This window comes from Miscanthus floridulus, chromosome 8 (genome assembly GCF_019320115.1).
Source record: "Miscanthus floridulus cultivar M001 chromosome 8, ASM1932011v1, whole genome shotgun sequence".
Lineage (NCBI taxonomy): Eukaryota > Viridiplantae > Streptophyta > Magnoliopsida > Poales > Poaceae > Miscanthus > Miscanthus floridulus.
The window spans coordinates 80,128,307-80,143,005 of record NC_089587.1 but is presented as its reverse complement, the minus strand read 5'-3'; the positions used below and the strand labels follow the sequence as shown (position 1 = coordinate 80,143,005).

General features: G+C 45.5%; 3 protein-coding genes across 5 annotated transcripts; 1 reads left to right on the top strand and 2 right to left on the bottom strand.

Moving 5' to 3' along the window:
* The first annotated feature begins 2,621 nt into the window (after positions 1–2,621).
* Positions 2,622–6,485, top strand: LOC136476800 (AT-hook motif nuclear-localized protein 10-like). 2 transcript variants are annotated; one of them, XM_066474756.1, is made up of 6 exons: positions 2,622–2,784; positions 3,250–3,885; positions 4,348–4,400; positions 5,226–5,357; positions 5,549–5,710; positions 5,932–6,485. In XM_066474756.1, the coding sequence occupies exons 2-6, from the start codon at positions 3,354–3,356 to the stop codon at positions 6,172–6,174; spliced, it is 1,122 nt and encodes a 373-aa protein (XP_066330853.1). In that variant the 5' UTR covers positions 2,622–2,784; positions 3,250–3,353; the 3' UTR covers positions 6,175–6,485. The 2 variants fall into 2 exon arrangements, with proteins under 2 accessions (XP_066330853.1, XP_066330852.1); XM_066474755.1 differs by having other exon boundaries at positions 2,623–2,784; positions 3,302–3,885.
* A 738-nt stretch (positions 6,486–7,223) lies between these two features.
* On the bottom strand, positions 7,224–9,896 carry LOC136472721 (geranylgeranyl transferase type-2 subunit beta 1-like). Of its 2 annotated transcripts, XM_066470426.1 has the most exons (9): positions 9,543–9,893; positions 9,299–9,452; positions 9,066–9,182; positions 8,866–8,932; positions 8,608–8,756; positions 8,080–8,213; positions 7,888–7,986; positions 7,713–7,788; positions 7,224–7,597 (listed from the first exon to the last, which is right to left on the bottom strand). In XM_066470426.1, exons 1-9 carry the CDS (start codon positions 9,603–9,605, stop codon positions 7,503–7,505), a joined length of 954 nt encoding a protein of 317 aa, XP_066326523.1. In that variant the 5' UTR covers positions 9,606–9,893; the 3' UTR covers positions 7,224–7,502. The 2 variants fall into 2 exon arrangements, with proteins under 2 accessions (XP_066326523.1, XP_066326522.1); XM_066470425.1 differs by having other exon boundaries at positions 9,299–9,896.
* A 2,150-nt stretch (positions 9,897–12,046) lies between these two features.
* On the bottom strand, positions 12,047–13,673 carry LOC136472720 (heavy metal-associated isoprenylated plant protein 44-like). The gene is made up of 3 exons (XM_066470424.1): positions 13,588–13,673; positions 12,860–12,932; positions 12,047–12,595 (listed from the first exon to the last, which is right to left on the bottom strand). The coding sequence occupies exons 1-3, from the start codon at positions 13,591–13,593 to the stop codon at positions 12,405–12,407; spliced, it is 270 nt and encodes an 89-aa protein (XP_066326521.1). The 5' UTR covers positions 13,594–13,673; the 3' UTR covers positions 12,047–12,404.
* Between the last annotated feature and the right edge of the window lie 1,026 nt (positions 13,674–14,699).

Here is a 14,699-nt window from a genome sequence, read left to right as displayed (position 1 = left end):
TTCATACGAAGTAGCCGTTGCCGCCCAACGGCCCTCTCAAACATGCTCTGACGCGACGCATCGGACGCACTATAGTGAAGTGATTGAACATAGGAGGGACAGCATCCGGTCGAGTCTAGAGAGCTCCTAGAGCCGCTCAACTATGATCGGACATGTTCGGTGTGGCCGACCAGACGCGCCCCTGCATCCGGTCCTCTCTGGACCAACACCCGCGCCCGATGTCACCATGACCTAACACTAAATAGTGATTGCTCAGCGTCCGGTCACTGCTACGAGCTAGAGTCCGATCACCTTAGCAACTCTACCCGCGCTTGGCCAGAATACCGGATGTGTCTGGTATCAAAAGATGATGCGTCCGGTCATGTCAGGAATACTATCGCCTAGGTTAGTTACCGGACGTGTCCGGTCCTCATGTCGGACGCGTCCGGTCACCCCGTGACCAGCACATTCAACTCCTTTTCTTCACCAACTTCTTCTTCTTTGCAAATGTGCCAACACCACCAAGTGTACAACACCTTCTGCACGTGTGTTAGCTTTTCACAAACATTTTTCAAGGAGTTAACCACTCAACTTGCCACGCCACTCGATCCTAGCAACAATGCAAAGTTAGATCACTCGAGTGGCACTGGATGACCGATATACAAATAAGTTTGTCCCTCTTGATAGTACGGCCATCTATCCTAACCCCGGTCAAGCACTTCTCTACGCAACCTATGACCGGTAGGTTATACCTTTGCCTTACGCATTCCATTCCAACTCCTCCATTGTTGATGCAATACATGCACCAACCAATCACCAAATGGTATGATCCACTTCATATCATCACGTGATCGTATTGGTTCATCGATCTTGACCTCACTTGCTTTTTACCGTTGCCTTCGTCTATCGGCCCCAAGTCTTGCTCAAGCTTCACCACCAAATGGTCTATCTCTCCAAAGCCTCTAACTTGCCCTTCACGTTTGCAACCGGTCCATTAAGCCAAGTCTTGTCTTGATCTTCTCCAGCTTAGTCACATGACTAATATCATGTCTCATATGCAATGAGCTCCTTCATCACATGTGTGAGCCTTGCAACATATTCAAGCCATCTTCATCGTCATGGCATATGTTGCTCACACACATATACTTATGGACTAATCACCTGTGTATCTCACATAAACATATATTAGTCCACCTAGGTTGCCACTCAATTACCAAAACCAAACAAGGACTTTTCATGGGGACGCGAGGGCGATCGTGTCTGGTCGAGGGCGTGAGGGCAGTGTCGCGTCGAGTTGGGGGTGAGAGAGCAGACAATTCTAGCCAATACAGAGCCTTACCCCTCTGTATTAGGAGAGGTCAATCCTAGTTCTAGTCCAATACCAAGGTATTGGGGTTGCAATTCTAAATCTCAATACCATGAACATCCAAGCAGCAAAATTCAAGAAACATGATTCCAATTCCCAATTCTAGGCTCCAATATCTATATCCAAACAAGGTATAAAGTGTTCTTAAGGCAAAGAAGCTCATGTTTCTTTCAATGATCTAGTGTTGCATTTCAACTGTTTTAGGGCGTGTTTGGTTTAAGCAGAACCATAACACGCCACAACGTCGGCTACTCCAAAAGCGCGGAAGCATAACAAGCGCCACATTTTTCGCAAGGAACGACATCACCTCAAGACATGAAACATCCCTGCACATTTGGCTACCTGAAGCTATGGCTAAACCAGACTCTGACCTACTGCGCTAGTGTGGCATGGCTAACTCTGAGCCTTAGCTTATTACTTGGTAATGATCGGTCAAATAGATGATGCTTAGGTCAATCAGCCACAACCTCATGTGTAAACCAAACAAAGAAAAACAACACATAAATCATCTAGATAGTTTTTGTTTGCTTTCTACTAAGACATTTGCCAAACATGTGAAGCTACCTAGGCGTTTGATTTTAGACACTTATGAGCTAGCACTAGCTCTAAGCTAATAAATATACATGAAAAAGATACCCTATTCGTTTCGCTGAAATTTGGCTTATGCCGATTGTTGTGAGAGAAAAACACAGTACTGATGAAGTAGTGTTGAAGAATAGGGCGACTGTAACATGTAGTCTTAAACATCGTGCTATGAGAGAGATGCGTCGTGAAATGTGCAAGACTATCTCTCAGATCGAAATTAATCTCTTGCTTTTCATATTATCTGATGATTAAAAAATTAATTCAACTAGCTTTATGTTTGATTATTAGAGGCGGCCTTTGGACCATGTTGTTGCCTTGGGATGGGGAGACTTAGGACCTATTTGGCAGGGCTCCTCTCCGGCTCTAGCTTTGGCTCCTCCAGAGGAGCCCTGCCAAACGTTTTCTTGAAAGAGCCGTTTTTTAGTAAAAAACAGAGGAGCCGGAGCTGTTTTGGAGGAGCCACAATTTATGGCTCCTCCAAAACGGCTCTGGCTCCTCCGAAGGAGCCCCTCAACCGTGCCAAACAGGTCCTTATTGGAGCCAAACAAGCCCATATTGGTCAATATGCAAAGGAGGATCTCAAAGTAAATAGCACAAGTGCTGGGGTCAAATGAGGTAGACCGCCGCATCCGTGATCCATCTACTCCTCTTCCCTTCTTATCTGCACAGCGATAAATCTCCCGAGGCAATTTTGGCGTGCTTTACTTACCTGCTTCCTATTTTTCGTTTTCTGCGACAAAATTCTTTTTGTTAATTGCGAAAACGAAAGAGCCCGTGTGAACTGGAGAGGTGAGGAAAAGAGGAAAAAGGAGAGATAAATTGGAGGCCATTTAGCAAGAAACCATGAGTTCTAGGTTAGCTGAAATCTCCCTTATCTTAATCTGTTCATCTCCTTGCGTGCGTCTGTGGTGCTAGTGTGATGCCTTCTAGCTCATGAGCTTCCGGTCTGGAACTTGCTCATCCTTTTGAGCTTCCGGTCTGGAACTTGCTCATCCTTTTGAACTCATTTTTTTTTCTTCATTCTCCAACTGTTGGGTCAGAAATTCTGGTGATTTGTTGGGTATCCCCCCTGCAAAATCCGGGCAAAAGTGGGGATCTGCAGCTTATGTGCTTTGTTGGTCTTTAAACCTACCTTTTCTTGGACCTTTTACCATTTCCTTTGCCCATTTTTTATTTATCTCCCATTTCCGCCAGTAATTTACTTTTCTTTTCATTTCTACTTATTCCCATCTTCCATTTCTTCGAGAAATTTGCCTGTGCCGTAAAACTGTGTGTTTGTCGCGTGAAAGGAGTGAAGGGTTTTACGGGTTTTTTTGCAGGTTCGCAATCCCTAGTCCTGACCTCACTTGAGCTCTTGTGAGCTCTTTCCAGTGGCTAAAGATTGCAGATTTGAGTTCTAGTCAAGAACGGGTGGTGGTCCGCCATGGAGGTGAGGTCCGAGCAAGGGCTGATGGCGGGGAGGGATCTATTCGGTATGCCAAAGAGCCTGCCGGCGCCGGTGCCTGGGCCGCCGGCGTCCGCCGCCATGCAGAGCGTGCGCATGGCGTACACCGCGGACGGCACCGCTGTGTACGCTCCGGTTAGCTCCTCGCCTACGACGCCGTCTTACCAGCCGCAGGGCGCAGCCCACGGGGCTAGCATGTCCGCGGCGACGGTCGTTGGTGGCAATGGTGCGTCAGCTGCGCCGGGCATGGGGGAGCCGGTGGCCAAGAAGAAGCGCGGGCGACCAAGAAAGTACGGGCCCGATGGGCCCATGGCGCTGGCATTGGTGCCTGCGTCGGCGGCTACGGGGTCGCCGGCTACAGGGTCGCCGGCTACAGGGCAGGGTTCTTCCGGGCCGTTCTCACCGGCTGGGTTAAATCCGGCGAGCTCTCTGCTGGTGGTGTCGCTAGATGGATTTAAGAAGCGGGGCCGGCCTAAGGGTTCTACCAACAAGCCACGTGTGAATGCCGCTGGTAAAATTTCTACTCCTATCATTTACACTGATTTTAAGGTTTTGGTATGGTTCCTAGACTCAGAATTAGTAGGAACTGGAGAAGCACTTGTGGATAGTTTCAGCATGATATATCAGGATAAAGTTGTTATTGAGATTGAACTGGCTCAAGTGCCGTTGTCCTTTTAGAATTTGAATCTGCTTCATGGTGAGCTGAAGTATGTACTGGTTATACTACCCTTCTAGCTTTAATTAGTTAACTGCGCAAAACTATAAATTGTGGATGTACTTATTTGTCCTCAGTTATTTCAGTGTTCAAATTACCACTTGTTCGTTTTGAGAGTGGTGGCATGTGGGTTATTTCTCTGCTGACTTATGAAGCATGCTGCTAGTTATTCAAAGTCCTGCAAAGCTGATGTACATTGACTCATTTTTCTGTTGATGATTTCAGCATAACTAGCCCTAACATGAAATCATCTTGCAGGGTCATCAGGAGTTGGATTTACACCTCATGTTATTACAGTTCAAGCTGGGGAGGTATAACACGCTATCTTGCATTTGAACATGTTGATTGTTGTTTTATTGTCAGAATATGTTCTTGCTTTTATTCTTCCTGGATTCTTTGCACATGTTTACATTCTTTTGGACTTTCTCTTTTCGCTCTACTTTTCTATATATAATGTTCCCACTATGGAACCTCTTTTACAAAAACAAAAAAGGTATGGTTTGTTATTCCGTCAATAAGTTGAATTGCCAAATTGTTCATTCAGACATTTAATTTGAAGCACTAAGCAATTCCAACTGAGCTAACACATTATCCTTAGATGTCTTCCATCATGTGGTGCTGATGGGAGTGTAAACTAAATTCTTGACATTTTGTACTGTGGTAACTGATTATTCTTCTCTTGATTGTTTGGAACATTTCAAGTTTTGCCCTCCCAGTTTTGGCTTGTGCATATGATTGCCACTTTATAGCATTATTGTTTAACCTTCATGTTTGTATCTTTCATTAATATGATGTTTGATGTCAAATAATTTCTGTTGCTGTAGCTTTGCTAATTAGTGGTATTTGCATAGCATTTCTTTTTATTTCAGTGTTAAGGTGTTAGAGTTCTGGATCTGTGACTGTTAATGAAAGCAAATTTCAAGGTTCAGGGCGGGCCTGGTGCAAGCGGTAGAGTCTTACCGCCTGTGACCGGAAGGTCCCGGGTTCGAGTCACGGTCTCCTCGCATTGCACAGGCGAGGGTAAGGCTTGCCACTGACACCCTTCCCCAGACCCCGCATAGAGCTGGAGCTCTCTGCACTGGGTACACCCTTTTTAGTGTTTTCTGAAATATAACAAAACACACTCTTCTTTTCAGGACGTGTCATCAAAGATTATGTCGTTTTCTCAGCATGGAACACGTGCAGTTTGTGTTCTTTCAGCAAATGGTGCCATATCAAATGTAACGCTTCGTCAGACTGCTACATCAGGTGGAACTGTAACATACGAGGTTTGTGCTTATGGCCAGTGGAAGCTAACATACTTCTCTTCTCGGTGAAATAGAAATATTGTCTCAAGCTCTTAATTGGGTTCTAGATATTATGATTTTATCATGAGAGGTGGAAACTTCTGGTCTAGTTGCAGACGTAATCACTGTACAATGTATATATTTGAATAACAAATGATATTTTTTTTCCTTAGGGTCGATTCGAGATACTATCACTGTCAGGGTCATTCCTCCTAGTGGAGAATGGTGGTCAGCGTAGTCGAACTGGAGGGCTCAGTGTGTCACTGGCTGGTCCTGATGGTCGTCTGTTGGGTGGTGGAGTTGCAGGACTTCTCATAGCAGCTTCACCAGTTCAGGTATATTATTTTTCTCCCTTGCAGTAGTTTATTAGAAACAGTATATCTCCAGTGCAATTTTCGTGCATTCCCTCGTTTTCTAAATGTAGTGCTCCAAAGTGGGTTTCATATCGTAAAAGTTTGAAATCACTGTGTAATTTCTACTGCCTTACTTTATTGGTCTGTTGTACATGTGTACTCAAGACAATGATGCTGATTATTTCTGCATATATTCTCTGCAGATAGTACTGGGAAGCTTCAATTCTGGAGGCAAAAAAGAGCCAAAAAAGCGTGCTCCTTCAGACCCCACATCAGTGCCACTGAAGGTCACTCCGACAACCGGGATGAGACCCAACAGCCCTCCTTCAAGAGGTACATTGAGCGAGTCATCTGGTGGCGCTGGAAGCCCACCACCACTGCATCAAGGCATGGCTGCTAGCAATAATAACCAACCGCCGTTCGTGTCGAGCATGCCTTGGAAATGAGTTTGCAGTCTGCATCCTCTTGACCAATTCCAGGCATATACCATTATCGGCAAACTGCCTCCCGGGAAGGATGTAGCAATTTGCACTTTCAGTAGCGCTCGTTCTCTGAGTAGCTCTTATGTGGTATAAATCAGAAGCTTGAGTAGGAAGAGAATTGCATCTGGTAAATTTGTAGCTCTATTGTAGGTTTCACCCTGAATTCCTGTGCTAGGTGTATTGAGCTGTAACCATCCTTTGAGCGTTATCAAATGTTATTTAGTTAAATGTTCTACCAAGGCATGTCGATCTGAATCAGAAGATTCTTTATATGAGTTTGTTGTTTGTGCCTGGCCATTTTTGTTTTGGAGCCAGAGGCTTTGTGCAAATGTTTTTGGTCCTCACTTTTTTTTTTTTGAGAACAGTCCTCTCAGAAATTTGAGCCTTTTCCCTTGTGGCGAGCCTTGTTTGCGCCTGACCGTTTTTGCTTTGGAGCCAAAGGCTTTGTGCAAATATTTTTGGTCCTCACTGAAATTTGAGTCTTGTGCCTTGAAAACGTTTGCTTCCTTGATGATATGGCGAGCCATTGAAGGTTGTGTGTCAGACTATGCCCACTGAGATGGCGTGGCTAACCTTGTTTTTCATTTAGAAACAAAAGAAGTGACCTACTGTTCATACATATATAGCTCATGAGTAGGGATGAAAACGGTACGGATATTTTCCGACCGTATTCGAAACCGAATCCGTTTAGAGGGGTTGAGATCTGTCCGTATCCAAGTCCGGATATCCAACATCCGATATCGTATCCAAATACTCAAATCACATATTTATGATGTCGATATCCAATCATATCCTATCCGACATAGTTGACACTATCCGTATTCGAATCCGAATCCGGACAGAAATATGAAAACAAATGTAATATCGGTGATATCTGTCCGTATCCGATCCGTTTTCATCCCTGCTCATGAGTAGTGTGTCATCAAACACAAAATGTTGCGACTTAAACAAGAGAATCAGATCAACTGGCAAAACACAACATACATGAAACATTCAACAGGGCAAGTGGCAAATGCTAGAAAAACATTAGCTAAGCACAAATTTAGGAAGCGGTCACAGCCAATGTTTGTGGTAGTTAAACGGTACGACTTCAGACCCGATGTATGGTCGACGCTCAAAAAAAAAAGTCCAAGATGTGCTATTATGATATTCAAACATGTTCCTGTTTCCATGTAAAATTGATTCTACACCTCAGCTATTTGTCCGTCAAAGCTAACTACTGTGATTCTGTGAAGTAGCGCCCACATTTGACAGTGTTATCTGAGCATATCTCAGCATATAGATGGAATGTTCTATTTTTTCAAGAAAATCCGATTGACAACATCCAATGGCAGTGCGTAGGCAGGATCCAAAGGCTTCACACCAGGGTACTCCATTAGTGAAAGTCCTGCTTGCAAGAGAGGTTAACAGATTCAGCAAAGAGTTCATAATTCTAATCCATTTACGTGCCACACAAAGATTCTTATGATAAAAGTACCACAGTATGGGAAGAAAAGCAGCACCTGCAATTCCGAAGTATGTGTGATAGATATCGACTGCATTATCTGGTCTATCTGAAATGCCACCATTCTCTTTGTCCTTCCGATCAACATGAATGAGAAGAGTTGGAACCAATATTTATAAGTCAAGGGACATACGGTTATCCACATGGCAGTAGTGGGAATAATAAACAGTTACCTGACAGTTTAGTATGAATTTTGTTAACTTCTCCTTGTCAATCCAATGCACTCTATCAATCATTACTAGGCTTGATAACACCCACCATGAGTAGCAAACCTTGAGAATTTGGAATGGTTCAATTAAATCCATAGTGGCAACATGTATTGAAGAATGCAAAGCATACATGACTTATAACAAAGTAAACCTCACATCAGCTAGTTTCTCAGGGCGCCCATTAAGTCCTCCGTCTTTACACTGGCGCTCACAGAGCCACCATCCGAGGAGATCTCTATCAATGTGATGCAGGGACCCAGTGATTGCAAGTGCGCCGACACAACAAAATACTGCATGCAAATGTATATGGTGTTCCGGTTAACTGAACCACTGTTAAAGCAATAGCTTGCAGAAAATACTTGAGCATGGAAGTAATCACATCCAGCAAAGCTAATTTCAAGCTACTAGGCAGCTAGTCTTATGGTGATACTAGAATACGTCAATTAAAATTTCATCAATAATCAAAGGAAGTTGTGGTGCTACAAGCCTACAATAGTATAAGTCAGATTACATGTAAAAAAATGCAGTAATATTCCTTTGAAAAAAAAGTCTACTGCATTCCATAACCAGTTTGCCTATTCTTATTCCTTGATAAAGCATCCTCTAGAAACAATAGATTAAATTCCAGTTGCACTCAGAAATACCACAAAGCAGATTTTCAGGTGAAGTCAAGGTAAGACATACTTTGTCCAGCATGAGACTCCCCTCCTGGCATAGCTCCAAATCCACCATCCAAGTTCTTACAGCTAACAACGAAATCTACAGCTTTTTGCACATCGATTTTATGCAGACGGTGCAGTAATGACAAGGTACATAGGGCAATATATGAGAACCTACATATACAGAAATTAAAAAAAGCAATAAGTTCAAAACTTTAATTACTATCTCACATGGATTGTTATGCTAGGAACTCGAAAGTGGCAACACATAAAAGGTTTTTACCTAGTGTCAACTTCACCCCAAATATCGCCAGAAAACGATCCATCCTTGTTTTGCAGTCCGGCGACATCTGGCATGATTTAGATAAGGAAAACGAACTGGATTTCAAGTTCAGTGAGCTTTAATAATAAAACCAAGGTTGCAGAACTGGCTTTGCTCACTAGGACATGAGAACCCAATTCAAAATCTGGGAAAAAGGATACAATCAGCAACCTTGTCGACGTCAAGTACATCGAGCCGATCAAAGAGGCAGAGGACCTGCACGGCGCTAAGCGTGTAGAGGACATGCGGATCATGCCCAACGTTCCCTCCAAATCCGCCTGTGCAACCACATACAACCCAAGCAGACCACACATACGAATCAAACCTAATTCTCCAGTCCAATTCACCGGGGGGAGAAAAAACAGAGCGAGGATTTGGGCGAGGGGTGAGGTACCAGATTCGGGGTGGTAGCACGACATGATCCAGTCGACGACCTCGGCGGCGTCGACGGCGTGGAGCTTGTGGAGGAGGTCGAGCGTGGTGAGGCCCCAGTAGGCGCCGTTGAGGCGGATGTGCTCCATCACCAGCGACTCGAACGAGTCCTTCTTCTGCGCCGACGACAACAGCGGGCGTTGGAAAGCGGAGGGAGGAGTCGAGGGGACGCGGGGCGGGAAGGGCGGGGTGGCCGCGCTCGTTACCTTCTCCACGGTGACGATGTAGCGGACGTGCTGGTCCGCGGCGAGCTCCGCCTCGTCCGCCATGGCCGCCTTGTGCTCCGCTCGTGCTCCTCCTTCCTGAAGTGACCAGTTACTTCGCTGATGATTGAATCCTGCTGGGATGAAGGGAGCTGCCTCCCGCTGGCCGATTTGATGGTGAGGCGCCTGGCGATGCGCGGAGCAGGGGCACCAGGCTGCAACTTCAAGGAGCCGGGATCTGGGAGGGGTGCCGCCAGACTACGTCGCCGCCGGCCGCCGCTCGTTGTTCGCCGGGCGGAGTGCGTCAGGCGTGCTGGGCGGTGTGGCTGTGCGGGGGAGGCCTGGGAGCCGGGAGGTAAGTTGGGCCGTATCCAAATCGGCCCAAACGCGTCGGATACTGGTATCCGATCCGATATAATCAAGGGGGTATGTGCAAATTGTAGTATACCGAGAAAAAGTGTCAAACCAAATTGGTAGGGATAAACAAGCTTAATCATTTTCGTTTCCACAATTGACTACGAAAACAAAAATGGAAATGAAAACAAGATAAGTATTTCAGAATATGAAAACAAACAAATACAGACAAGAATTGGAAACTTATTTTAACGCAAATGACAGGAGTTGTACATTTCAATTAGATAGAGAGATACAAACAACCCAAAACCAATAGAGAGGCAATGACCAGCTTCTAGACTACAACACTAAAACATGAAAAAACCCCAAAGGCTGAGAAACCTCCCCTGAACACAAGGATACACTAAGCTAAGAAAACAATAATTAGGGTGTATTATTAAAACCGCTTTTGCACTAAGAAATGTCTTCCTTCACTTTTAGGGCTACCTTTTGTTTGGGACATACTGTCAAAGATGCTTCGATTATGTTATTTACAAATATCACACATTATATAGATGGTCATACCATTAAAATTGCGCCTCTTGTCTTTTGGGATCTCACTGGTGTTTTCTCCCACCAACCACTAATTGTGATGCTCATATCCGAAAGCACAATCAACCTCACCCTGAGATGATCCCAGGTTAGAATCTGGTTCCAGATCATATGGGTAAAGGGGCACTGCAAGCAAAGGTGTCTTCCGGTCTCGGGGGGCCATTAGATAGCACACATACACCATGGTGAGGCTAACCCGTAACACCAAATAATCCAAGTGAAGAGCATGCATTTGTTTTCACATGTGGTTTCCAAATAAAGTTTGGTTTGTGCCTAGAGTAGGAGCCTTGAATTGCGCCTTGTATGCCAACCGAGTGGAATACTACTGCCCATCAGTCGTCCATCTCTAGGTGATGGAATCTCACACTCTAGGATGTAGATGCACGTCTTGCAACCGAATTCCCAAAGCAACAAATTCTTCAATTTGAATTGTAGTTGTTATTTTGTTCCCTAATTCTTGTTCCACTAAAACTTAAGCTAAGATTATAATATGACTCAATATGCCTTATAACATCCTAATATGGCAGACATATTAGGAGTCTTATTAGGCCAGTCTCAGTGGGGGTTTCTGACCCAGCTTCCAACACACTCATATTTGGGAAACAGTACAGAAGAGTTTAGACTTTCTCTACTTCCATGAAACTTTCATCATATCTCTCTTCATTAATACAATGATATGTCAGTATATTTAATGCCCAATTGAGATTGGCCTTAGAGTGTCTCATGGGCTTCTTGAGGCCCTCCCAGAAGGAGTTTTCAAATACTTCGATTAATATTTATCATAAAAGTCTAATACTCAAATGTTACTTGTTCTACTCCTTGTCCCGAATTTCATAAAAAACGAGATGAATATGGGAAATAGGATATCGAAAAAAATGAAAGCACATCATTTCGTTTCCATATTTTCTTATAATTACGAAAATGGATGGGACAAGTATATAGAGAACAGGCGGAACTGAATTTGTCATGTCCATCATCCCAACAAATTAGGGACAATTGAACAATATTAATGGTCATTTTGTAAACTACAGGACCTTTTTCAGAATATTCGGTGATCGCGATCTGAAACAAGGGGTTCCCTGGAACTCATGGGCCCCCGGTCCCGGCGAAGGCACTCGCCGCGCCGGCGACCACCGCGGGGCGCCGCCACCGTGCACCCCGCACTCTCCGACTGCCATGCCGCTCCGTCAACAGCTCAGGCACGTTGCTTTTGACCGCGGATCCCGTGAGGGCAGCAGGGAAAACAGGCCTGATGGGCTGTTTTTTTGGGGCTTTAACCGGCGTGCGCCGACCCCAGCCCACCTGGCTGTAGCTGATCGTGGCCCGGCCCGTCGCCTGTGGCAACCGAGCTGTGTGGCACTGGCACACACACGGCAGCAACAGCGCTGCAATTGTGCACTGCAGAGTTTCTTGCCAAGATTCAAGCATGGTGGTCGTGGTTCTCATCGGACCTGGCCGACGAACCATGCATGCATGCATCATGGCACCGGCCGGCTCAGTTTCCTGGCAAGATTCAGAACATTTTACACCTGCTTGGTTGCAGCCTCGCCATTTGTGGATACTACTGCACTGCACGCAGCCATACATTACATCTAGAGCTCTTGCAGCCCCAAAAGAAAGAGAAAGCAGAGTGAGAAGTTAAAATGCCATCTTTGTGCACATACACGCGGAACGTACGTCTTGATGCACGTTCCCAACAAACCCAAGCAAGCCAAGCACGCAAAGAGAAAAGAAGCTGCTACTACTCCCTCGCTAGATGGATCCAACTACAGGTGTACAGCTAGTCCCCAGCTTTGTGCACGTACGTCCTCCATCTGTACTGCAGACCACCGGCCGGGCGATCGAGATATATGGACGAGGTCGTCGATCGAGATGCTAGTAGTAGCTGCTGCATGATGGATGAGCAGATACTGGAATTGATCAGAAGAAGGCGTAGGAGTTGTTGAACATGAGGGTGGTGGTGGCGTAAGCGCTGAGCAGCTCGTTGCGCGGCGACCATGGCTCGGCGCGGAGCCCCACCCGGCGGAGCGCCTTGAGGATCTTGCTCCGGTTCACGCACCCCGTCACCACCACCTTCTGCAGGCTCGCCTCCACCTCCACCCGCTCGATCCCTGCATGTCCATGATCTACATCAGGGGGGAAAAACAACGAAGGCCAGGCTTTGGGTAAAGAAGATGGAGCTAAATTAAAGGACGTTCAATTCAGATCTAGCAGCTACATGGACATGGGTGACGACGGCAGCAGCAGCTACTGCCGATCGTACTCGAAATGATCTGCCAGCTGCCTGTATATGCCGGTCCCTGGCCCCTGGCTGGCTGGCCGGAATGGACGGCGGGATGGGCTTTATTAGCTGAAGGCGCTCATCACGTACGTACCTTTCACTTTGGACAGGCATTTGCGTACCCGCTTCTCATGCAATGCCACCATCTCCACTTTCAGCTCCGTGCTCTGCGAACGGCAGCAATCAGGAAACGCGCACACAGGATTGTTATCGCTATGCCTGTCATGTCCAGTCCTAGCTAGAGCTTGCATTGCTTGCTTGCGAGTTCATCATGCAAAGGAAAAGCAACACTGCAGATTAAAGTGTGCTAGTATATATCTCATGATTATTATCATACTGATTCACTGTTTCAGCAGAAGCTTGCACTTTTTGCTACCTGCTAGTAGGCGTGTACGTCTAACTAACGTCTTGTTGTTGCAATGCAGGCGGCTAAACTTGATCACGCGCGTACTATATGTTGCTGCATTATATATGTACAGTTCTGAACTTCTGATAGGATTAACTATAATAACCGATGAACGACAAAAAGCTTAATGTTGAGAGAGACCAGAGACAAAAACCAAGAAAGAAAGAAAGAAACAAAGAAAAGCCCATCAGAAACTAGCTGGAGTTCTTTATATGTTCAACATTAAGATCTGAACAAATTCCTTTTCCCCCGCCCCCGTTGAGATCGTCAATAATTGAACCCATAATAAAACATCATTGAATCATCACAACTTTACATGAACAACCAACCTATATAACATGTTAACACACATATATATATGCACATTTATCAGACCATGAATTCCAATGAGATAGAATGGAAACAACCCCCCATACCTCCATGGAAGATCGGAAGAAACCGGCGGTTGTTCTGTCTGGTTGATGATGCTATACTATAGCTATGCTGCCGTCGGCCGGCTTTCGATCGATCGGAGACGGGAAGGAGAAGAAGAAGGGAATAAGACGAGAGCAGGAGCAGCCTTCTTATAGCGGCAAGCAACAGCAGCAACAACCCTAACAAAAGGCGAAAAGATCGAGCAGGGGGCAGGATGTGATGAAGGGAAAAGGTTAAAGACGGTGCTCAAGAGATTCGTTCCTGCTGTTGTTATTGCCTTAAATTCAAAAAGTGAATCAAAGAATTTCAGTATCTAGTTATTAGTTAAAAAAATATTTATTAAAATACAAAAAAAGATTGAATAATTTGACTTTCTAATCATATTTGCATTTCTTTCTGTTAAAATAAAAGAGCCCTGTTGTTTCGTAATTGATTGATTGAATTCCAAAGAAAACCTATATATCTAGTCTTAATAAGCTCAGCTATAAGACCTCTACGACCCTACCTAGTTATGTGCATGACACAGTGACCTCCTCTGCTTTCTCAAAGGCAACCCTAGGTCTTCATGGAGAAGAGCGACCGGTGGTCTCACCGAGGCCCTGGCTCGCCACTAGTTTACTTGCCGAGCTCCCTTCTCAATGGTCCATGGCTCATGCATGGCACGAAAGGAGAGGTTGATCTCCAGCCCTCTGATCGGTTGCGTCCGGCTTCTGCGAGGTGCCGCACATGTGTGTCAGCATTGATTCCATGGTTAAGAGTGATTGGCCGTAGAGGATCCTGATGGCCTGCGATGACATGGATGGACGGACGGACGCCATTGACGAGTCCAAGCAGCTCGCTTTTCGCGGTGTCTGGCAGAGGGGGCAGACGTACAGTTTGGAATGTCTGGAGATCTGCAGGAGTGACCTAGCTAAATGTTGTTACAGCTTACAAAAAGAGCAAAAGCGCAAAAGGTTAAAGCGAGCCACGACGATGAGGAGGTGATGACTGAATGGAGAAGAAAAAGAGCTAGGGCGACGAGACAGCAATATGGACCGTGACGCAAGTTTGGTATTCTTGCGTGCCCCCTACTGCTGTGCCTGTCTGTCTCCACAAGGCACACGCATGAACAGGG